The sequence below is a fragment of the Artemia sp. Qi Xiang Cuo genome, chromosome 21, assembly GCF_049724085.1.
Source record: "Artemia sp. Qi Xiang Cuo chromosome 21, ASM4972408v1, whole genome shotgun sequence".
NCBI lineage: Eukaryota > Metazoa > Arthropoda > Branchiopoda > Anostraca > Artemiidae > Artemia > Artemia sp. Qi Xiang Cuo.
This window is the reverse complement of record NC_142814.1, coordinates 23158940-23183435: the sequence shown is the minus strand read 5'-3', so window position 1 is coordinate 23183435 and position 24496 is coordinate 23158940. Positions and strand designations below refer to the sequence as shown.

The 24496-nt window shown below is 34.9% G+C and overlaps 1 protein-coding gene across 1 annotated transcript in view; it reads right to left on the bottom strand.

Annotated features, from left to right (window-relative positions):
• The window catches only part of LOC148939355 (angiotensin-converting enzyme-like), a 402696-nt gene extending 384606 nt beyond the window's left edge, over nt 1-18090 (bottom strand). Inside the window, exons 1-5 of the mRNA XM_089107028.1 lie at nt 18069-18090; nt 13106-13298; nt 9119-9283; nt 7980-8091; nt 6948-7091 (exon numbers count right to left, since the gene is read on the bottom strand). Coding sequence (XP_088963154.1) covers nt 6948-7091; nt 7980-8091; nt 9119-9283; nt 13106-13297 — 613 coding nt within the window. The 5' untranslated portion in view covers nt 13298; nt 18069-18090. The remainder of the gene's footprint in view (nt 1-6947; nt 7092-7979; nt 8092-9118; nt 9284-13105; nt 13299-18068) is intronic.
• Between the last annotated feature and the right edge of the window lie 6406 nt (nt 18091-24496).

The following is a 24496-nucleotide window of genomic DNA, read 5'->3' as shown; positions in this document are numbered from 1 at the left end:
CCTTATATGCCCCAGGGTATAACTTACAACCTTTTCCCTGAGGGCTGTGAGAGATTGCCATCCTCAAGGACCTAGTTTCCAGAACTTTCAACGACGTTGAACAAAATGTCTATCTCAAAGTTTTGATTGGATGTGTTTGGGGAAAGGGTGGCCGTGAGAAGGGGGTTAGTTGCCCTCCAATCACTTTCGACTATTAAAAAGGGCACTAGCCCTTTGAATTGCCAATCGAATGAATCTTTTTTTAAGTTTCCATGATAAAGCTTTCTATAAAGCCTTATATGTCCCAGGGCATAACTTACACCCCTTGCCCTGAGGGCTGTGGGGGGAGTGTCCCCCTCAAAAACATAATTTTAATCTGGAAATCAACTACGTTGAACAAAATGCCTATCTCAAAATTTTGATTGGATGTGTTTAGGGAAATGATGGGCGTGAGAGGGGTGTTGGTTGCCTTCCAATCACTTTCGACTGTTAAAAAAGGCACTAGCTATTCCAATTTTCAATCGAATGAGCCCTTTTCGGAGTTTCTGCGACAACTCCTTCGAAATGAAGAGCCCTCGTCTAGAAAAAAACATAATAATGAATTGTACCAACATCGTTCTTTACTTCGGCAGCACTATTGCGCTGCCTATGATAAGTGTGCGTCAAGGGGCCTTCAAACGCTCCTAGGCTAAAGTCGAACGCCATGTATGGTTTAGTGGAAGTTGCAGTTATGGTTCCGCGGTAAGCTACAAGATAGAAGATTTTTAAGAAGACTAACACTACTGGATGGTAAATTTCTTACTTTTAACTCTTAATAATGAAGATATTATAAAAACAAGTTTTTTGTAGGTCTTAAAGAAATGACAAAACAAATTCGATAATTAACGTATCCTCAATTTAGGAGCTTGCTTCTTACTACTACTACTAATAATAATAAAACTCGCTGCAGCTCCAAGTCACCTGAAACCACCATAACTGTACACCCTCCTGCTCCACTCCAATCTATTCAAATCTTAACTCTTTAACAACTTCCTTCCCACGAAGTTCCAGTCACCTTTAAACGCCTTCTAATGAGTCCTTCCCATCCCAATCAGGAACGATCTGATTTTCATGTGACCCAGTTGGATGGCCAACATGTAAAATCTTTGGCAATTCTAGTGTTTCTTCTGTCCACTTCACACATCCTTTTTACAACTTATTATTTGATATACTGTCATGCAGCTATTGGCATAATGCTACTAGACAACCCGCTGCAGATCCAAGTGAACTGAAGCCATCACAGCTGCACGCGCTCCTCCTCCACTTCAATCTATTCAAAACTTCAGTCTTTATCCCCTCCCAAAAACTACTGATTTCCTTTGAATTTTTTCTTGTGACCTTTTCCCTCCCCATTTAGGAACGATATACTTTTGTTTGGTAATCTCTTAACATCCATGCGTATAGCGTAACCTAGCTACACATATTCCTCAGCCTTTTGAAGTATTCACGTTTTAGAGCCATACCTGACCACTTTCACTACCATGGCTTCCAACATTCTAAATTTGGTCCTGTCTCGTCAGCATGGACTATTTTGACGGACTATGTCCTAAGAGAAACGATATAGTCTATGAAAGAACAAGATATCAAGTGGGAAGATAAAACTCTCCTGGACTTGGATTATGCAGAGAGCAAATTGCGCCGTTTGCTTCGCAAATCTCAAATAATTCATAAGAAGAACAGAATTTACGTGGCATATTCTGAATCACTGTGACATACTGAATGCAGGTTATCATCTATCAATGTGGTGGATTGAAGGTTGGGCCCCACCTAAATTTAGCTAAAAAAAACAAGCTATACAAAAAGTATAAAGATTTTCGACATTTTGAAAAAATATTACAATTTAAGGCAACAAAAACTTTTTCCGACGCCTTTGCCTTACTGAAAAAATATAGAATCCTTACTAGGAGCAATTTGTGGATGCCTACATCTAAAATATTTCTCAAGTTATTCAGATTATAAAAAGTTGATTTTTTTTGTAAAGACTTGGTCTTTGAGGTGGTGGTAGAGTTCTTTGTTCTTTTCACTCACCCTGGAAGGTATCCATTGATGGTGCAGGTTTAGTACCCTTATAATTTCGTATAAAAAAAAACTTTTCTGTAATTTTGGTTGTCATTATCTGCTGAGCGTCTTTGGTGAATTATTTCACTTAAGTGTCTTCCATCCTTGAAGGTCGTCTTGGGACTTCTCTCTTTGTAATGGCGTGAATATTCCTTATGAATGCTTCACGGTCTTCTGCTAGGTTAAAAAGTTCAGAAAAGCGATGAGACGCAAATATTTCCTTTAAACTTTCTTGGGGGTGAAAACAAGGAAGATAACCGTGAATTTGACCTTTGAAGATGGTTTTTGGGAGATAGATCTGACTTATTTGTTTGACTTAACCGAGTTACCGAAGTTGCTCGAGTTGGATCTTGGGGATGTTTGTTAATTAGATTTTAAAGTGCTCAAGGATTTTGACGTTTGAGCTTCGATTAAGCTAGGTAATCCCAGCAATGCGACAGAGTAACTTAGTTTCAAACGCTGCGAGTCGTCACTGGTCATCTACCTTCAACATACATGTTTCACGTGAATATATAGTAATAATAAAGTATCAAAAAGTCGTGTCGTAGTTCCTAAGGACAAATACTTGCTTCACCATATGGACATAAGGGCTTTGAAACTAAGACTCGCTATAAAGAAACTTGCGTTTGATATATTTTGAGTGATTGTTGTCACTGGTGATTAGACAACCAGGGTAGGGGAACTCTTAAGCCCAATGGATTCTCTCACCGTTAAGTTTCAGGTCTGGCTTACTCGTATCCTGTGGTTTCCATGAACAGCAAATAGCCTTGGTTTTTGGATGCATTTATAATCATTCCAAAAGAGATAGTCACTTCGGAAGCTTTGTTAGCAACTGTTTGTAGGTCCTTATGTGTTTCAGCCATTACGTCGATATCGTCAGCATAAGCTGGCTTGTTTGTCAAGACACCCCTATGGGTGTGACAATATTTCTGTGATGATAATGTTAAACAAATCTGGGGACAAGATGCATACTTTAAGGACACCTGCAGACCTTTGGAAGCTGTCAGTGAGACCCCTAAATTTAGTTTACGTAATTTCTATATGGCCGACAAGGTTTTGTGGAATTCCGTATTGGAGGAGGATATGGCGAAGGCCTTTTCTTCAAATAAGGTCAAATGCCTGTCCAAAGTCAATTAGGAGCTGGTATGAGTCCCGTCTGCACTCCAGATATTTCTCTGAAATCTAGCGCCCAATGAAAATTTGGTCAACGGTTGTTCTCCCGAGGTGGAAACCGGCTTCTTGGATGACTAAAGAAGATGACTAAGGAAATTCAACGGCTTCAACCCTTTGAAGTATAATACTGGTTAGACTTTTAGCAGTTTCACTTGTTAGGACAATGGGACGGCAATTATCACATATTGCCTTTTACCCCTTATTGTGTAGCGGAAGAATTGTGGCCTCGCACCAAGAAGTCGGGAAACGTTCCTCTTGCCAGGCAGTGTAATGATCATCTGGAAAAGATCTATACCTGGTTCACACTTGATTTTCATCAGTTCTGCTTGTATTTCACCTGAATCCCGGGTCTTATTTGTCTTCAGTGCTCGGATCGTGTCTAAATACTCAGAGCAGAGGGGAGTTGGGATGGGTCTGGGACAGTAAAAGGAAAGAGGCTAAGGACGACAAGGTTTGGAAGGATACCAGGATTATTATATTCACTGAAATACTCTGTCAATCTCAAGCGGATACCTTCTATGTTTTGTATCTAGGAGCTATTTTTTTTATCAAAAAGTGTGTAGAAACTGAGACTTTTCTTGCTTGCTAGCTCGCAAATTCTCTTGTACATAAAGTCTGAATCATCTTTCATGAAATCATGCTCGCACTGTTCGTATCTGTATTTTATGTCAGTACGATAGTCTCTACAGATGGGCCCTTCTACAGCTCACTTCTACTGCTTCTATCTGTCCCTGCTCTGTCTGACTTGTTTTTGCATTTGTGCTTCTCAAAACATAATAAGATGATTTCGTCGGTCAGCCAAGACTTTTTTCGTCCACTTTTTTCCTAAAATTTAAGTCGCAACGTTGCTGATGATGTTAGAGGGATCAGTGACCAGTTTATGAAGATGATTTTTAAGTGGATTTATGGGGGTATTGGGATCTTTCTAGAAATGATCCAATATTTGGGCATTCAGTTCCGAAATGTAAGTGTGGTGGGTTTCAGGGTATCTGAGGAAATGTGAGTTGAAATGGGTGGGTCTCTTGTTCAGATTTGCGAGCAATTTAAGACGTATCTTCTGTGAACACATGACTACCCCCTCTTGTTAAGTTTTCCAATGCCAAAATTTACCCATAACATCCTTGTTCCAAGAACAACAGTTCTAACAATAGCATTAAAGCCTCAATGACATGGACAAGGTCTTCTTTGGGAACTGTGTCAACTCGGCTTTGCAGTTTAAGAAAGAAATTTTCAGACTCTATGTCTGACTTACTGTAGTCTGAAGCGTAGACTTGGATAATTGTAATGTTGGTTGGTGATCCTTTAATCGTAAGAAAATCAACCGTTCTGAAAGAGCTGTTGCGGAAAGCAGGAATCTTTGTACCTTACTAGATATCAAATATCTAAGACCTTGGCGATGGACACCATCAGTTTTTCCAGACATAATCATACCGACACTGCCGATCTTTTCTTCGCCAATGGTAGGTAGGTGTGTTTCTGTGTTCTTATACATTGCAACGTTTCAACTTCAGCAAATACAGAAGAAATATTTAACAGAAATACAATCTTAAATCTAGTTAACGCGACCCTTATCACGCTTAAGTTTAGGAAAATATGAATATGTGGCTCATTTAGGCATATCAGTGTTTAATAAAGAGGGTTAAAGGAAAGCTTTATTTTTTGGTACATTAAAAGCCCACAATAATCTGCTTTTCGACCACCCCTCTAGTTAAAGTTTCCTTTGTGCATCTCAAAAACCTTTTCTTACGGATCTAGATATGTAAAAATAAACAGTATTTCGGAAAGAATTTGCGTCTTAAAGAATCTTAATTAGGATAGAACTACTTATTTGGATTTTTTTTATTTTCGAGGGAGTGGAGTCTCTTATCCAGCCTAAAAGAAGAAATTAAACAAAGTTTTTTTTTACAAAACCCTTCCGCTTTAAGGAAAACCTTAAAAATATCTTGGCACAATCATGATATCGCACCCTTTAAGGGCGTCTAAAAGAAACTTTATTCAGTGTGTATCTTCCTCTCCACATGCCATCTGTCATTCAATAAAATATTGGAATAGTAGCATAGCAGCCGTGACACATTTTGAAATCTTCCAGAACCACATGACCTCTCTAATAAGTATGAAACCTAGTACAAAATGTCTTATTAATTTTTTTATACTTTTCGGAACAGAATAAGAGTAACAGTAGCAACTAACTGTGCATTTCCCACCCATAAAGCATAACTTCCGGGAAAACAACAGGGCCATCTATCTTTACGAACCATTTTTCGTCTGGCTTGTTTTTGAGATAGCATTTTAATGTGTAGTCATTCAAATTATTAACAGATTCTAGCTTTGTCTGTAATCATAAATGTGGTCATTTTCTAGGCATGGTATTCGAATCATCGTTTTCTCTTGATAGAGAAAAAAGACGACAGAGAAGGAGAGCAAACAATTTTTGTATCGTCAAGGATGATATTTTTGCCGATAGAGAATGAATCAAACGCTGCATTGTGGACATAAATATGGATCAAACACACAAATTTTCTGTCCATTCAACAAGTTTCATCAAACACACGAGGCTAAGTGTATTAAGTTGCATTCCTGATGTCATTATCGGGTTCATTATAAGATCGAATATCATTACAATCATTGCTCTTTTATTTGTTTATTGATATGGGTGGTTTCCTTTATTCCCTAGTTTTAAGAAAGTTTATTTGTGATTCAGTTTAGTTTCTTTCTAAGGTAAGTTTTGTTCCTAATAGTATGATACTTTTATGCAGCATTGTTTATAGAAAACAAATTACGTTTATCCACCATATTGAAATAGTTTGAATTACAATCCGCAAAAGCGAATTGCATCTTACCACAGAATAACTTAGCGTTTTCTTTAAAAGTAGGTTGATATACTTTCATACTTCTACGCCATAAAATCTCTAAATCTTATGAAAAAGTATTTAAGCAGATAGGATAGTAGTTATTCAAAACTATTTGAAGATAGCACGAAAGAAAATCAAATTAGGCTTGGCGTTATTTTTGTTGGTGTGTTTTTTTTTTAAGGTTTGACTCTTTTTGTATTTATTGGTAAACGCCTGTGCATGGCAGATAAATGCAGCCTTTATCATACATGTTCAACGTGGTGTAATTTTTTTCACTGCTTTAGTACGTCTGCAATCATTCAGTGGAAATTCCTATTCCTTTCCACAAAGTTTGGAGCGAATGTGTGCCTAACTGACTTTTAAAGAAAGCACATTTTAAAATTCGACTGGAAGTAGGTTTAAATCAAAACCGCTTTATCGAACAATAATTAAAAAAATAAAATAGTTTTGCATAAATATCCTTTAATTATGAAGTACTTCTTCGGGAAATTTTTCCCACCAAATCATCTGTGGATTTTTTTTTTCAAAAAGGCTGTCAAAAATTTTTTGGATTAAACCAAAGGACTATCAGTGCACCAAACTGATCGTGGAACTTGATGAGGTGCGGCGTGATTTAAAAAAAAATAGTTCTTTATTGTTATAAACTTGCGTGTATTCCTAGCCCCTAAGATAACCAGTGGTATTTTCCAGAACTGGAAGTTACTATGAACTTCATAAAGAAGACGATGGTACGCTTGTAAGCGCCAAATACCCTAAAAAGGAGGTTTCATACCGAAATTCTTAACAACCTTTAGTTTTATCAAAAACAGCCTAAAAAATACTTTCAGAAATAATTATAAATCATACCTTGGGCATGGGCAGCCACGTTACTCAGGTTAACAAATTGAGTATAATGATCTTTGATTGGTTTTCCTGCTACAGCTCGCCATTGTTTCCATATATAAACAAGTTCATGATAGTCAGTGGACTCTGTCATTCGCAGCGAGAGATCTAAGAGGAAAGAAAATAGCTTTCAATAAAATTGAAACTTAGGCATGTAGATTAAGATATATTTAACATGCATACATATATATATATATATATATATATATATATATATATATATATATATATATATATATATATATATATATATATATATATATATATATATATATATATATATATATATATATATATATATATATATATATATATATATATATATATATATATATATATATATATGTGTGTGTGTGTGTGTGTATGCGTGCCCTTATGGTACTACATGACTCTTTATTCACAGTCATATTCACTTGATTTAAGTATATTGGCTCTAATTTTACCCCCCCCCCTCCCCAGGATTTTGACGAAATTACGCCACTGCAAAGGATACAATATTCGTATCCTGTTTATATATATTTGTGTATACATATACATGTATATATATATTTGTTTTGAATATTCAATTTAAATGCGATAAGTTTTTGGTTAGTAAACAGTCAAATAAAAACAAATTACAGAAATTAACTTTCATTGCACTACAATTAACACTAAAACATATACTTTGTTGACCATATTTCTTTAGACCAATGCTGCATTTTTCTTAGAGCTTCGGATTTTTTTTTTTCCCTGCATTTGTATTGAATAGTTCATGAGACAATAAAGCACACTGTGTGCGTGCTGGTTGCAGGCACAAAGACTGTCTCCTTAGCTCTCCATCGGCATTCAGAAGGGTAAGTTGTATTTCAAAATTTATTGGGAGAGTGGAGATAAATGTATAATAGCTCCTGCTTTGAATTGTACATACACCGGTAGTTAATAATTTATTTGAAAGCATACTGCTTTAATTTAACACTAAGAAAAAGTTGTAAAAAAAAACTTTGTCAAAGATCATACCATCCAAGTTCATTGTCGCCTCACAATCGTCAGCTGGATCTGGTGAACCAGAATAGGGACAGATTTTCGCTGTGCCATATGTAGACTCCATTGTAGCTAATATTCTATTAATCTAAAATAAAAATAATAATTATTAAACCAAATATTTTAGGTTGTTACCTGCTTCGGATGTAAAGTGAAACTTGAAAAATGCTTCATTATTCACACCCCATATAACTTAGAAACATCCGAGAGTATACAAAACGTATCATATGGTTGCTAATTGTTACTGTTTCTTGCCTTTTGACCATAGTAGGCCCACTCATTACTTACCTCCCTGTTTTTCTGGGTGGAAATTAACTCGATATTATACCGTTAAATGTCTTCTTTTTTATCTTTTAATTTTGTATCATTTTAACAATATACTTTTTAAACGAAAATATGATCCGAAATACGAAAGAAATGTGAACACATTGCTGTTTTCGTCTAATTAGCAAAAAACTAATTAATAATAGCCACAAGCAATAGTAGCTATATACTTTACGATTAAGTGACTACTTAAGTAGCAAGAAAACTTTCTATCACTCGGTTGGAAAGCATTTGCCTAAGCTCATGAACATTTACGTCACATAGAAGTATGACTCAATATCATAAAAACCCAGACTAAAAGGGAGTAAGACTACATGCAAACTTAATGAATAGAATAAAAAAGTATATAGAATAAAAAGTGTCTTTACAATTATTTTTATGTTTTATTTTATTTATGCTTATGACTGGGAAAATATATTAACTAGGCTATCTGTGAATTCGTGTGACAAACTAAAAGGAACTAAACGGAATCTAAGAAATAAAAGGAATCTAAGATTTAAATATATCTAATAAAATTTGCTATCTTTGTGGGGCGCACGTTCAGTTCGTCTGACTTCAGAACCAATAATTAGAAATTAACTTTAACACAAATTATTAAATACTTGGAAAACGAATTGTAGTGATGGCATAAATTGGAAAGTCTATATTTGAAAAACATAGATGTCACTTTTGGATTATATAAAGGTACAAACACATATTTATATGGTTCGGAACACCTCCGGAGGGTAGGTGGCACCCCTCTAAAAATAATAGTTGAAAACTAATATTAACCATCAAAATCTTTTACTTACTTCATCCTGATCTTCACCTTCTAGCGCACCGTTTCCAATAATTTTTAAGAACTTTAGCTCTCTTGTTATATTAGGCGACATTATGCCACTTAAATCACCAAATTTAAGAACAATTTCGTCAAAAACGCTTTTCTGATGTACTTGAAACTCCCCATTGGCTACAATCTAAAAATAGAAAGATAGATTAGATATACACTTTTATATATGGTTAGAAAATCAGTATTAATGTGGAGTTCTTAGCCGTTTCTCCTTTTAACTTGTCTGAACCAAATACACGTTGATAAGGTGGGTTTGATAAAGTTAGCTTAGAAAAGGCAGTTTCGAGATTTTGTCTCCCATAAACCACCGAATAAAATCGAATCCCTTACTTCAGGTTGTAATTATGTAATAACAGCAGTTTATACAACTTTGAGACCCATTCGCTACGATAATGTGATCATTTTGACAAAAAGGGTGAGAACCACGAACAAAAAAATTCAGGCAGAAATGATTTAGTTTAACAATTATTACAGAGAAAAGGAATAACACAATTTAGGACCCCTAAGCACCTTCTGGATTATCGCCTCTAATATACTAGAAACAGCTTGGCTAATGAATGTAAAGAAAAGTATTGAATTTCCACTCGGAGAGCTTCAAAAACGTCAACAGAAACAACGAATTATGAACACGCTTAAATTGAGCATAACATAGTTTAATTACTACCACTACTACTAAAAACAACTCACCGCAGCAACAAGCCACCTGAGGCTAACAAAGCTGCGTACGCTCTTCCTTCATCCCAATCTATTCAGTGCTTCCCTCTTTACACCCTCCCAGGAAGTTTCCATTTCTCTTAAACCTTTCTTCATGACATCCTCCCACCCCAACTGCGGATGACTTACTTTCCGTTTATCCCTTGACGGTGGGCAAAAAGGAGAATCTTTGACAAACTGTCATTCTTCATCTGCAGAACGTGCCCAAGCCATCTCAACCTTTCTCTCATTATAGCCCTAGAAAGCGGGATTGAACCGTATTTTTCGTACAGCCTACTGTTTGAAATACGGTCAGTCAGCCAGATACCCAGAAAAATCCGTAGGTAATTTCTCTGGAAAATATCAAGCAAATCATCGGCCATTTTTTGGAGCGCCGATGCTTCAAGAACCATATTTGACCACTGTCATCACTGTAGCTTCTAATATTCCAATCTTGGTTTGCAGATTTATCTTCCTATTCTTCCAAAAAATTTTCTAATGTGAACAAAGACTCTGAGCCTTGACCATTCTATTTTTAACATCTTCACTGCTCCCACCGTTTTTATTAATAACGCTACCAAGGTAAGTAAAGCTGTCCTCAATCTTTCTCCTCAAGTTTTCTTTCTCAATCAATCTTTTCGTTACCCAAGGTAAAGTTTGTATCTTCGCTTATTCCTAGCCTTAGTGACTTAGTCTTCTTAACATTAATTTTCAAACCTATTCTAGCACCCCAAACTCGCAAAACATCTAAAAGTTCATTCATTTTGCTCTAACTTTCATCTAGGACGCTTAAATCATCAGTATAGGTTAAGTCCAGGAAAATGTTTCCTTCCCATTTGATTCCATGTTCTCCCATTGTCTTTCCTGTGCTCCTTAAGACAAAGTCTATCAAATTGATCCATATAAAGGGGGATAGAACACAATCCTGCTTAACTCCTGATTTAACACGAAACCAGCTGCTAACCTCATTTCCTACCTTAACCGCAGCAGTGTTATTCTCGCACATAGCACTAATCGCTTTAATGTATTTTTCTGGCATATCATACAAAGATAAGACCTTCACTAAACTTTTCTATCAACAGAATTGAACGCCTGCTCATAATCTATAAAATTGAGAATCTAAGGTGTTTGATAGCTCATGCACTTCTCAATTATTACTGGAACCTTGAGTTCCATTGTTCAATTTCATTTTCATTTCACATTTCATTTTCAATATTTGTATGTATTTTAACAAGGGATTACAATGATTCAAAAACAATAAGAATAAAACCAAAAGTTTGAAGCTTAGAAGAAATCGTTGTTAGAAATTGGACTTATCCAATTTCTAGCAACGTATACTAACAATAATCAAATATCTTTGAAAAGACAGAGTATGAAAAGACATTAAATTGCGTAAACAGCAACAAACTGGTAATTGCAAAAATTTTTGTATATATTTTAACAAGAGATTTCAACATTTCAAAAACCTTAAAAAAGAAAACCAAAGGTTCGGAACCTAGTAGATGTCGTTTTTAGAAATTGGACTTGCTTTAATAATCAAATATCTTTGAAAAAACTGCAGTATGAAAAGACAGCAATTTGTTTCAAATTGTCTGCGGCTAGAAGACAAGCGACAGTGACAATCTATATATAGAAGCATGCTGCGTGCCGAGTGCCCGGGCCCGGTGGCTAGAGATGTATGATACATGCATAGATTTATTCACAAGAAAGCCCTATTGGGCCATGATGACACAAAAAAAAGAAAAAAACTAAACTGACAAAACACTAAAACTGATTACTCAAGAAAAGCTTCACGATGCCTCATACCTACTCGGACGAACGTTCCAAAATTATCTATATCTAAATAATACCTACTTTTCAAAATTTCCATAGTCCAATCAATCCCCCCGACTTCTCTCCCAAATATTTCATGCCGTAATTCCTTCAATTCCTTACATTCCCCTAAAATAATGATGCAAAGACTTACCTATCTCTCCACACATAGGGCAACTGTAAGACAAATCCCTCAATGTAGCCCTCCCTAAATGTTTCCTTTGTCCTCCAAGATGCATAAAATTCCCCCTTACAGACATTACTGATTTTAAATCTTGCGGACTTGATCCCATTTTTAGATAAATTTCTTCACCTCAGTTCTCCTTGACCTCCACATATTGGCCGGTGAGGCGGCTTTCTCAGCTTGCCAAACTTGAACTTCCTCAGACCTTAACCTATAATCAACTAGCTTAGATACAGACCTACCATCCCTCTTATCCTTTTTCCCTCATCCCAGCAATTACCTAGCACTGCTTGGTCTAATATATTCTTCACCTGATTTGGCCACAAATCCTTCCTCCTATCTTGAAACATCATTAAAAATGTTTACTTAAGTGGCTTATTATCTTCTATTGATGACACCCTTTCCCAATATTTAACCATACTAATTAGCCTACTATGTCTCGTGCACTTAATTCTTATGTCTCCTCCCTAAAAATCCTTACCTACCCGTACTACAATCTTCCTCCTCCTTATATATGTCCTCCTCCTTAAAATCATTACCTACTCATTAAAGTCCTCCTCCCTAAAAATCCTTACCTACCCGTACTACAATTTTAACTGTATTATACATAGATGCTATAACCTTAACCATATGCTTTGTAGCCCTAGGGCTAAAAACGACTATATTATTAAGCTTCTATCCACTCCGTCAAACGCTCCTTTAAATTCAAAATGCAACAAATAGCCTGGCCTCTTTTCTCGTAACTTGTTTCCCAATCATCCCTAATAAAATAAAAATCTGATCTATAGGAATATAGCCTTTTTCAGAACCCTGCGTTAGAATAACGTAGCCCAAGACAAAGGCCATTCTGCACTATCTACTACACAGAAAATGTCCTTGCTATAAAAAGTAGCTGCCACACTTGCCACCATTTCCAAAGTGCGGCTGGTATTCCATTTATACGTAAAGCATACCCTCCTCTCATTCCTTTCATTGTCTCCCAGACTTCACTTACCTGGATGGGAGCAACCATACCAAGTCATAGCCACATTCTTTCATTGGCCTGTCTACTACATCGCTCGCTACAGATACCAGATCTACACTCAAACTTGATCCTCCTTGGTCCCTAATCAGTTCATTTTCTCTCTCCTCTAAATATGCAGGAAAAGAATCTACTGCTGGAATACCATCATAAAATATGAAGTTTCCTCTATTGTTTATATAGTAAACAAAGCATTACATAAAACGCCTTAAAAAGAGCATATATTCACGCCAATTTACCATTTCCTGTTCCGTTTCCGGCCTTACATCTGTAATATATGCCCACCGTTTAATCATCATATCATTCATGGCCATATTATAAGGCTCAGTATTGTTTTCCAAAAATTGTTCAGCTTCATCATCCAAGTTGGTTGTCTGTTTTTGGCATCTCACTGCTACCAAAAGCACTAAGAAAAGGTAAAGCTCTCTCATCCTAGAAAATAATAAGAATTTCTTGCATATTATCGGGGAAAATAGGTTCTATAAAAAAGTATTGGAGAGCAGTTATCAATTTGATGTCCCAATAACTGTGCCCAATTTGATGCTCAATAGAGGCCCTGGAACTCCGTTACAACCTATAATACTACTATCTAAAGCCTTCTACTTCCAAAAAAGATATTAGAAAATTGGCCATTACCGGCAAACATGTTCTATTTGAAGTTGTCCTTTTGTTTCTAGCTTACATAATAAGACTAAAAAAATAACTTTGTAGGGGGATGCAGGAAAAAAATTAGAAAGAACTAAAATTACAATGGAAGAGGCTGCCAGGTTTAACGCTTAATCCTCTACACCTGAGTACAGTTTGCATTCCAGAAAGAACAAACTTTATATTTTAACACTGCTTTTTGTTTTTTATTGAAAATATTAGAAAATGACTAATAAAAACAAAGAAGAAATCAATTATCTTTTTAATTGTCTATTTAGTATTAATTGTAAGACTACAGTAATTTTCATCAGTTTCTTCTCTTTCTTCTTTCAAGTATACACTTAATCAGCAGCTAAGAAGATATTATAATTTTGTGTAAAGTAATTCATTGATAGGCGTTTAAGTTTCAACAAAAAATTTAAAGAACATACACGTAAAGCATAATTTGAAAAAATATAAGAAGTTGCGGCTAACCCGTTAACAACCATGAGTCTTTTGGGTACCCGTGCTAGTACCCTTCTTTGAATGCTTGATTACCTCTTACTGTGGGGAGTAAAATTAGGAACATTTTAGACTCATTGCATCTATTCTTTTTCTTTTTTTATTCTTTGTTTGTTTTATTATTCCGTAGTTCTGTAGTTTTTTTATTAGTTATAAGATTTGTTTGTGTTCAAGTGTTTTTAAATAACAAATATGAACCTGAGCATGGATCAAATCAAATTAAAAAATATACGATAATTCTTTAGGATCAATAGGATCTTTTTTATACTAAACAGTCTTTATTAGAAAAATAAAAAGTTTTTAGTCTATAATGTGCTTTGATGCTGAAGTAAGCATAATTAAAAGGTTGGATCAACCGTGTTGGCCTGAAATGTCGAAGCGGAGAGATAAAAATAGCCTGTAGAGGTGAGGTTCACAAAAAGTTTTGGAAATAGGTCACGGAAAATTTGATATTGCTTAAAAAAATCTAATCAACAGTATCCCTTCTGTAGAAACTTGGTCAAATTAACTAAAAACTTTGGAACTTTGGCTTTATTCAATATAAACACACAAATAAAACAAAACTTCAGGGACTGATCAATGATCCCTAGGGCCTAAATGTAGTCCCTGGAGAACTCGAACATTCATACAAATGCTATTACTAATTATTGACAAACAACAAATTGACAAACAAACAAACTTAAAGAAAAAGAAGGACTGATCAATGATCCCTAGGGCCTACGTGTAGTCCCTGGAGAACTCGAATATTAATAAAAATACTATCACTAATTATTACAAACAACAAATTGACAAACAAACAAACTTTGAAAAAAAAAAAACGAAAAAAGGCACTGTACGCTAAATAAAAGAGAATCCTCCTAAAAAATATTTATTTTTAATAGTATAAAGAAGATTTTTCTTATAATTATATTTAAATGACGGAACTGAAACAGAATCTTTTATCTCCAGTGGAATACTGTTCCATAATTTCACTCCAACGAATTTGATAGGAAAAGCTGTTCTTTGCATATGACAAATATCCAAGATAAGAGAAAAATTTGTACATAATGCCTTTGCATAAGCGTGATAATATGGCAATAAATGAAAAAGGAAAAGTAGTGTTAGTCCTGCAGGGGCTAGACCAATCAAGTATATATGTATGAAAAGAGCAGTTTGGAGCTGATAAATTTGCCTTACTTTTAGCAACTGAGATTTTAAGAAAAACTTCTTTAGAATCGAGTCTATTAAAATAAATTGACTTTACAGCTCTATTTTGTAAAATTTGAATTCTCTTTAAATTATAACAAAAAGAATTAGCCCAAACGTAACAACTATAATGCATATAAGGATAAACAAGAGTAAAATAGAGGGTTCGCAAAACTTTTTGCGGAAGGAAATTTTTAAGTCTATACAAAATTCCAGCTCCTCTTGTAATTTTTATAGATAATATATAGATAATGAATTTACATGCTCTTTCCATGACAATAATTCGTCAATGATTACACCTAAATATTTAAATTTTGAAACCCTATATATTAAATATTCATCAGCTGTTAAAGATAGTTCAGTGTTTACCTTTTTAATAGTAGAAAAAATCATGTAATTTTTTTTAAATATTAATCAATAAACAGTTACTCCTCGTATATTTCATTAGATCATTCAACTTTATTAGATCATCCAAGTTGATTAGATCATTCAACTAGAAGCAGGAAAAAAAACAGAAAAACAACTTATAGAGCTTGCCACTTAGATTTGAATTGAGTCGTCTCACACAATGACTGATCCTGATTATGATTTCTTGTAAACTGTCAGTACAGGAGAAGTTTAGAATTGCATAAAGAAAACGGGAGGTTGATCAGTCCAAGGTCTGGACGGTATACCTACTTAATAGAGATCAGGATGCACTTCATATGAAGCTAAGAGAGGAAAGGAAATAATAAATGAAAAATAAAACCAAAAAAGGGTGAGAAAACAAGGATTTTGCGAGCAACTGGCAAAACATGAAGACGAACAACAAGCAAATATTTCGAGAAGGACCTCCACCAAGTCATCCTCAGTGCTAAACCAACAAGAAAAACAAAAAAAGAAATTACTACCATATTTGTAGTAATCATTCACCTCGTCAAGCACCCTGGTCAGTGGAATGTCTCGGTAGTGACCTTATTTCCCAAGATAGGAGATAAAAGTATCATGGGAACTACAAAGGGATACTAAGAGACCTTCATTAGGGGAACTTTGATGTAAATTATAGAATTTAAGTAAAAAAAAAAATCTCCGGAAAAGCATGAGATTTTAAGTACAGTTCAAGTTGTTTTCAGAAAAAGCTTGAGTACGGTAGACAATTGGTTTACATGCACGTTTTAACATATCATACACATGGTGGATCAAGGTGAAATGTTGACTGTTAGCTCTCTCGACCAAATGGAAGTGTTTGACATAGGTTATCAAATTATTAATGATGTAGAAAGTGAAAACTGGAAATACTAAGAGGAAGCAATCAAGTACCAGCTACTTAGAAAAAAGTGTGCTGGAAATGTTTCAGAAAAGAGGGTCCATATTCATGCTCAATGCATCGATGTGCAGGCGAAAATGTCTTCCATTTAATGAGCGAGTGTGAACCACTGAAAAATTTAAAAGGTAATTTCTTTGGGCGTGGGAAAGTAGATAAAGAATGGTGGTTAAGTGTGATCTGGAGTAAAAGTTTTGATGCTTATTAGTGGCTTAAGACATTTGAAATTATAGGGAGTTGTGGACCAAGTGTAGTTAATATTGTTTTTTCTTTTGTATAGATTGCTGGAATGTTCATTTATGTGTTAAGAGTTGTGAATATTCTATTATTATGTTTGTTGGAACAAGCTTGTGGATGCTTTTGCAAAAAATACCCATCCATCTATCTATCTTTTGAAACAAAAGTATTCAGAGAGCTTCAAAAAGAGGGCGAGGCTTCTTAAGAATTTTCTAGGAGTCTTATCAGTGAAGATAAAAAAAAGGTAAAGAATCCGGCATTGGACTTTACAGTCGCTACCGGCGGTGCTGATCTCCGTTTCTTGGCCCTTCAACCAGGAAGTGCAATGGGGGATTAGGGGTCAACCATCCTGTGCTTTCACACACCCTTCCTGTTTACCTTCCCCAGATTTCTCCAGGTACCCACTTAGAGCTGGGTTGACTCTGGCTGAGCTTACAGAGTCACACCACTGACCCCCGTCCCAAACCAAATAATTGGACAGACTAGGATTCGAACCCTTACCCTCTCGGACAAAGAATCCTAAATCCAGCGTACCGATCCACTCGGCTAGGACTTTGGTTATCAGTGAAGGCATGGAAAAAATCCAATTTTTGGGCTGAAAATCTAGTTTTGAACCATCAGGTCCATACACATACATAAAGGGAGATGAAAGTGTGCAGTCCCAAGCCCCCTTAAAACCTATGTATAATTTACTTAACTATTTCATATATTTTCCATTTATCTTTCTACTTTGCCTTTTTTCAATTTAACCTTCCTCCACGGGTGTCATTTGGGGGTTGGGGTGGGGGATAAGGGGGGCAGTCCCCCCCCAAAAAAAAATTGGAGAAAAAATTATTACATAACCGATTTCATTTGACTATTCAGATATGGACTCCTCTTGCCCCCCCCCCCTTCTCCTAATAAAAATCCTGGAGCTACGCCCTTGCCTCCCTCTCCTTTTTTCCAAAACTACACGTTGTATTTGCCTGAAGATCAATCTGGTTTGGTCTAAAGACTTTGACTTTTTGCATCAAGGGTCACTAAAACGTCCAATTTCGAAATTAATTCAAACAAAAGACATAGAGTTAGTGGAGCGGGAGGGTGTTTTCAAGTTTGAAGGTCTGGTCCCATGAACGTGAATCCTTTTCAGATGGGGCTTAATTGCGTTAAGATGTCCTTATAGGGCAATCAATGCCGGCCTCTCTGAAATGAAATATTTCAGGTACACAAAAAGAGCAAAAGGGTTTCTGGATCCAGTCCCTACAAAATATCACGACTGACTCAATTTTTCTATAGGCCTAATTATCATATTATTCAACTGTTCAGTCAAACAAAAAGAAAAAAAAACTCACTCGATTTGATTAGGCGAACGCTAAACTTGAACTATGTTTTTTAATTTTATTTTATCTAAAATTTTGTAGCCTGTCAGGATAAATGATAAGATCATCAGAAAAAAATCTCTAGATAAGATGTACAAACAAAAAAACTGTTAAAAGTCACTTTTTGACTTCTTGAGCTACATAAACAATTGCACTTTGTATTGTCATCGCTTAAGTTTTAGATAAATTATTTATCCAGTATAAAATTTGGGTTGACGCATCTTTTCCTATTTATTAAATAAAAAAACAAGTTTTTTAAACTGAAAGTAAGGAGTGACATTAAAACTAAAAACGAACAGAAATTATTCCATAGCTTATATGAAAGGGGCTGTCCCCTCCTGAACGCCTCGCTCTTTACGCTAAAGTTTTTTATTGTTTTAAAAAGTAGAGTTGTGAGAAAAAGTCAAATTTCGGCGTACAGAGCGGGGTGTCGAGGATGGGACAGCCCCTTTCATATACAGAACAGTTGCTGTTTATTTTAATTTTTAATGTTGGTCTTTACTATCAGATTAAAAAACTTGTGTTTTTTAATTTAGTTTCTGATCGTTTTTTAGTTAATGCAGCTTTTATTTTGGCTCACCGTCACTGAATAAGTAAACAAAATTTGTATAAAAATTTTACTTTTCTTTTGCTAAATAGCTGTCTCTAAATTTGGTTATGACGTAATTTACAAATTAACTTACGTAACTAACTTCTATTTTCGTATATTTTTCTTCTGGCAAAAAATACAAAATTTCATATTTTTGCAGATATGAGCTTGAAACCTATGTAATAGGGTTTTCTGATACGCTGAATCTGACGGTGTGATTTTCATTGAAATTCTTTTACTTGTAGGGGATGTTTCCCCCCCTCTTTAAAAAATCGGGTAAATTTTCTCAGGCTCGTAGCCTTTGATGAGCAATACGAAACTTAATAAAATTTATATATTTAGAATCAGCATTATAAACACATTCTTTTGATACATTTATTGACATCAAATTCCGTTTTTAAAAGTTTCGGTTACTATTGAGCCGTATCGCTTGTTTTTTTTTTTATTACGTATATGTTATTACGTATATGAGGGGGTTCTCCCCGTAGTCAATACCACGCTCTTCACATTAAAAGTAAAAAAAAAATTTGACTCAAAAACCCCTGAATCACAAAGGCCGTTTAATTAGAATAGATAGCTCTTTTTAAAGCACTAAAAAAACTGTAGCTTAAAGAGCGAGGTATTGACTTGGGGGAGAACCCCCCTCACATACATTATAATTTCTGTTCGTTTTAAGTTCTAATGTTGCTTCTGTATACTTCCCAATAACCAATACTTTATGTTAACATTGGGTAAGGATCATAACTTCTAGCCCTCCCCCTGGGGACTTCGGGGGATTAAGTCATCCTAAAAGACATATTTATCATATTTCCGACCATGTTGAACAAAATGGCAATCTCAAAATTTTGATCGGGTGACTTTGGGAAAAAAAAGCGTGAGAGGGGGCCTAGTTGCCCTGCATTTATTTTGGTCACTTAAAAAGGGCACCCCACTACCAGAAAACATTCCCCCTGAAAACGTCTGTATACTTCCCAATAACCAATACTTTATGTTAACATTGGGTAAAGTTCATAAATTTCAGCCCTCCCCCTGGGGGCTTCGAGGAATTAAGTCATCCTAAAAGATATAGTTATGATATTTTCGACCATGCTGAACAAAATGGCTATCTCAAAATTTTGATCGGGTGACTTTGGGAAAAATATGAGCGTGGGAAGGGGCCTAGTTGCCCTCCATTTTTTTGGTCACTTAAAAAGGGCACTAGAAACTTTAACTTCCGTTTCAATGAGCTCTCCAACGCTATTCAAGAACCATTGGGTCGATATGATCACCCCTGGGAAAAAAAACAACAAATAAACACGCATCAGTGATCTTTCTTTCGGCAAAAAAGGCAAAATTCCACATTTTTGCAGATAGGAGCTTGAAACCTCTACAGTAGGGTTATCTAATACGCTGAATATGATGGTGTGATTTTCATTAAGGTTCTATAACTTTTAGGGGGTCTTTCTCCCTTTTTTCGAAAATCAGCCAAATTTTTTCAGGCGTATAACTTTTGATAGGTAAGATTAAACTTATATATTTGAAATCAGAATTAAAATCTGATTCTTTTGATGTATCTATTGGTATCAAAATTTCGTTTTTTAGAGTTTCGGTTATCATTGAGCCGGGTACTCCTTACTTACAGTTCGTTACCATGAACTGTTTGATTATGTAGTGTGAAAGAGTTCCATAAAGGAATACTAGTCTCTGAAAAACATCGCATTCACTTACAACTTTGTTCCTGTTTTGTGATTAAATAAAAAAAAAGTTTTTTTTAACTGAAAGTAAGGAACGACGTTAAAACTTAAAACGAACAGAAATTATTCCGTATATGAAAGGGGCTGTCCCCTCCTCAATGCCTCACTCTTAACGCTAAAGTTTGTTATTGTTTAAAAAAAATAAGAGTTGTGAGAAAGTCAAACTTTAGCGTAAAGAGCGAGGCGTTGATGAGAGGACAGCCCCTTTCATATACGAAATAATTTCTGTTCGTTTTAAGTTTTAACGTCGTTCCTTACTTTCAGTTAAAAAAACTTTTTTGAATTAATGCAGGTTTTGATTTTGGCTCACCGTACATGAATAATTAAAACAAAATTTGTATATTAATTTTACTTTTATTTGGTTATATGGCTTTCTCGAAACTTGTTAAATTTTATTTACGAATGTTTTTATTAGTAATAAATATGCGCAACTTACGAATTAACTTACGTAACGAACTTCTATATTCATATATTTTTAATACGTATATTAGGGGGCTCACCCCTTAGCCAATACCTCGCTCTGTAAGCTAAAGTTCGAATTTTGTTCCATTTCTTTAAAAATGACCACTTAATCACAAAGGCCATTACTTAGAATAAATAGCTCTTATGAAAGTACTAAAAAATCTTTGGATTAAAGAGCGAAGTATTGACTAGGGGGCGAAAGTAGTATGCTAGAATGCACTACTGAACGTGATTGCGTAATATGCCTTACCACGGGCCAGTGACCTATTACAATGAACCCTATGTGGGTTGGCAGACATGTTTTTTATTATGACATTGATTTTTTGTGTGTCAGTCGATTAGAGAAAGTTGGTGGTTAGTCCAATATAATAACTTGATTGGTCGGTTTTCTAAAAAAAACTTGCCAAGCTATAATGTACTCAATTTAAAAAAAAACCTGATATAATGTCCATACACTGCGTCCCAATTTTCATTATGTTTTAAGACATTGTTTATACTACACCATATATTATTAACTTTTTAAAACAATGGATTTGTCAATTTTCAATGTGAGTACACTTTTCATTCTTTTATTTCCCCCCCCAAAAAAATAAAGAAAAACGTTTTACTAGTAAATTCAAATTTCAGAGGGACTTAGCCCCCCTCCCCTCCAACAATACAAAATCTTAAGAATATGACGACTATATTCGATAGAAACGTCAAAGCACGCTTTTTTCTATTATGTAAATAAAATCTCTCCACCATAGGTATGTTTACAAGTTTTAATTGTTTTGAAAAACACTTCTTTATCATTCAGAAATACAGCTTTTTCCTAACATGATATATTTTTCTGCTTTGAATGAAAAGCTTGCGTGTTACAAAGAGTGTGAGAGTTTTGGGGGGGTTAAATTTCACCGGCTCTTGCTATAAACGGCGTTTGTCTAATTCCGATGTCAGGGTGGATGACTTTGAGAAAAAATTAGCGTGGGAGTGGGGCCTAGTTGCCCTCCATTTTTTTTTTTGGGGTTACTTAAAAAGGACATTAGAAGTTTTAATTTCCGTTCGACTGAGTCTCCAGATAGGAGCTTTTAACTTCTATAGTAGGGTTCTCTGATGGTTTGATTTTCATTAAAGTTCTATAAGTTTTAGAGGGTATTTTCTCCCTTTTTCGAGAACAAGGCAAATTTTTCTCAGGCACGTCACTTTTGACCGGTAAAGCTAAACTTGATAAAACTGATATATTTGAAATCATAAGGATTCGCTCTTTATGCTAAAATTTTTTATTGTTAAAAAATAAAGTTGTGAGACAGGGTCAAACTTTACCGTAAAGAGCGATGCGGTGAGGAAGGGGACAGTCCCCTTAATATAGGGAATAATTTCTGTTCGTTTTAAGTTTTAATGTCGCTCCTTACTTTCAGTTTTAAAAAACTTTTTTTTTTATTTAATTTCTGATCGTTTTTTAGTTAATGCAGCTTTTATTTGCATAAAAATTTTACTTTTATTTTGCTAAATGGATCTCTTTACAAATTAACTTACGTAACTAACTTTTATATTCGCGTATTTTTCTTCTGGCAAAAAAAAATACAAAGTTGCAGATTTTTGCAGATATGAGCTTGAAATCTGTGTAATAGATTTTTATTATACGCTGAATCGTACGGTTTTTTTTTAAATAAAATTAATTAAATTTTTGGGGTGGTTACCCCCCTATTAAAAAAAAATTAAAAAAAAAAAAAAATCGGTTAAATTTTTATAAGGCGCGTACCCTTTTATTAGTAATACTACAATTAATAAAATTTGTATATATATTTATAATCAGCATTATAAACAAATTCTCTTGATACAGTGATTAACATTAAAATTCCGTTTTTAAAAGTTTGGATTACTATTGAGTCATGTCACTTGTTTTTTTTTATTGTTTTTTTTTTCTATTACGTCTATTTTTTTAAGTATATGATGGGGGCGGGTTATACCCTTATTCAATACCACACACTTTAAGTTAAAAGTCTAAAAAAAAATTTGATTCACAACCCCCCTGAATCACAAAGGCTGTTTTTAATTAGAATAGATAGCTCTTTTGAAAGCACTAAAAAAAAAATTGTGGCGTAAAGAGCGAGGTATTGACTTGGGAGAGAACCCCCTCACATACATTATAGTTTCTATTTATTTTTATTTGGCAGTATGGTATTAATAATATGAGCACCCTAATGAGCAATAAACAAGAGGAGGAGGAGGATAGAATTTGACCTATTAAGCATTTATCCGACAAAATGAAAAAAGGGGTTGTTTTTTTCATGATAAATTTTGCCTATTTTTTCAAGGAAGAGGATAAGTGCAATAGACCAACTTCTTAAAATAAACAAAGACTCAGTGAAGTTACATTAATGAAAGCCGCAAGGCCATCAATTATCAAATATGCCGGTAGAATTACACATGATCTGGACCAGCCAGCGACCATCCAACTTATAGTGCCAGAGCCCTCTAACCCCAGTGTTAGCTCCACGCAAGCTGGAAGGAAGTTGAAACGAGAATGGAGTGCTTCTCATAATACCTCAGCTCAGCCTACTGAAGATCGTGAGCTTGACCCCCTTCATGTTTTACCTTGGAGTTCAGATTTAGAAAACCAGTCAGAATTTGTAAGTATATACATAATTTTTCTATCCCTGTTTTCAAAAATAAGGTAAATTTTCTCAGGCGCATAGCTTTTGATGAGTAAAATTTAAATGCGTTTATAAACTATTCTATAATAATCCTATTTCGTTTTCTTTCCTTAACCTAATTAGTATTATATAATTAAATACTTATAACGCTGAAATAGCTTATCAAACATTTATAAAAACCTTACATTGTAACTTCTCTCTTCTAGCCTAGAAATTTTTCTAATGCACTAGTACATAATTCCTTTAAAAAAAGTAAATATATGAAAAAAAAAAATTTGCTATTTCACAGATGATAATCATTCATAAACTGGAGTATGTTTTGCAGTAAGCTTTTGCGCACATCCGCCCCTTATCAGATCTCCCATCATTGAATTTGAATTTTAATCCGCTCGATAGCTATAATTTGAATTTTAAGTGGGCTTCTTGTGACAGTATGTGTATTTCCGATAAGATATATTAACAAATAGCAAGAAGGTTTTAATAATCTCCAATTATGTCTTTACAGTGTTGTCAAGAAACATTATCTGGGGCGAACTCATTTCATTGAAACACTTAGGTGTTTTCGAGAATGAATTTGAGGCTGTTCTATTTGAACAGTGTTGTGAAGTCCGATATCCCAACTCGAATGGGCATGAATCCTTATACCTTGAAGGAAGCCCCCGGTTTCCATGGATCCTTACAGAGGGGGGCTCTAAAAAGGACCATCCAGCATTTTAATTGCACTTTAATTGTTGATATGGATGGAGAAAAAAAAAGTTCTTCTCTCTCTCTTACAACAATTTATTTTGTCTAGGTCAACGATGTCCACAACTTCAAACAAATCCGTTGCCAAAAGACAGAGGAAAATTCGGATTGTTGAGAGAGTTATACCACCAACCGCCGACATATGGGATTCGTGTCCATTAACTGAAGCTGAGGAGCAACTGTTCATACAGCATACCGCGTCAGTTTAACAATGGTCAAATTTCATTGAGAGTTATA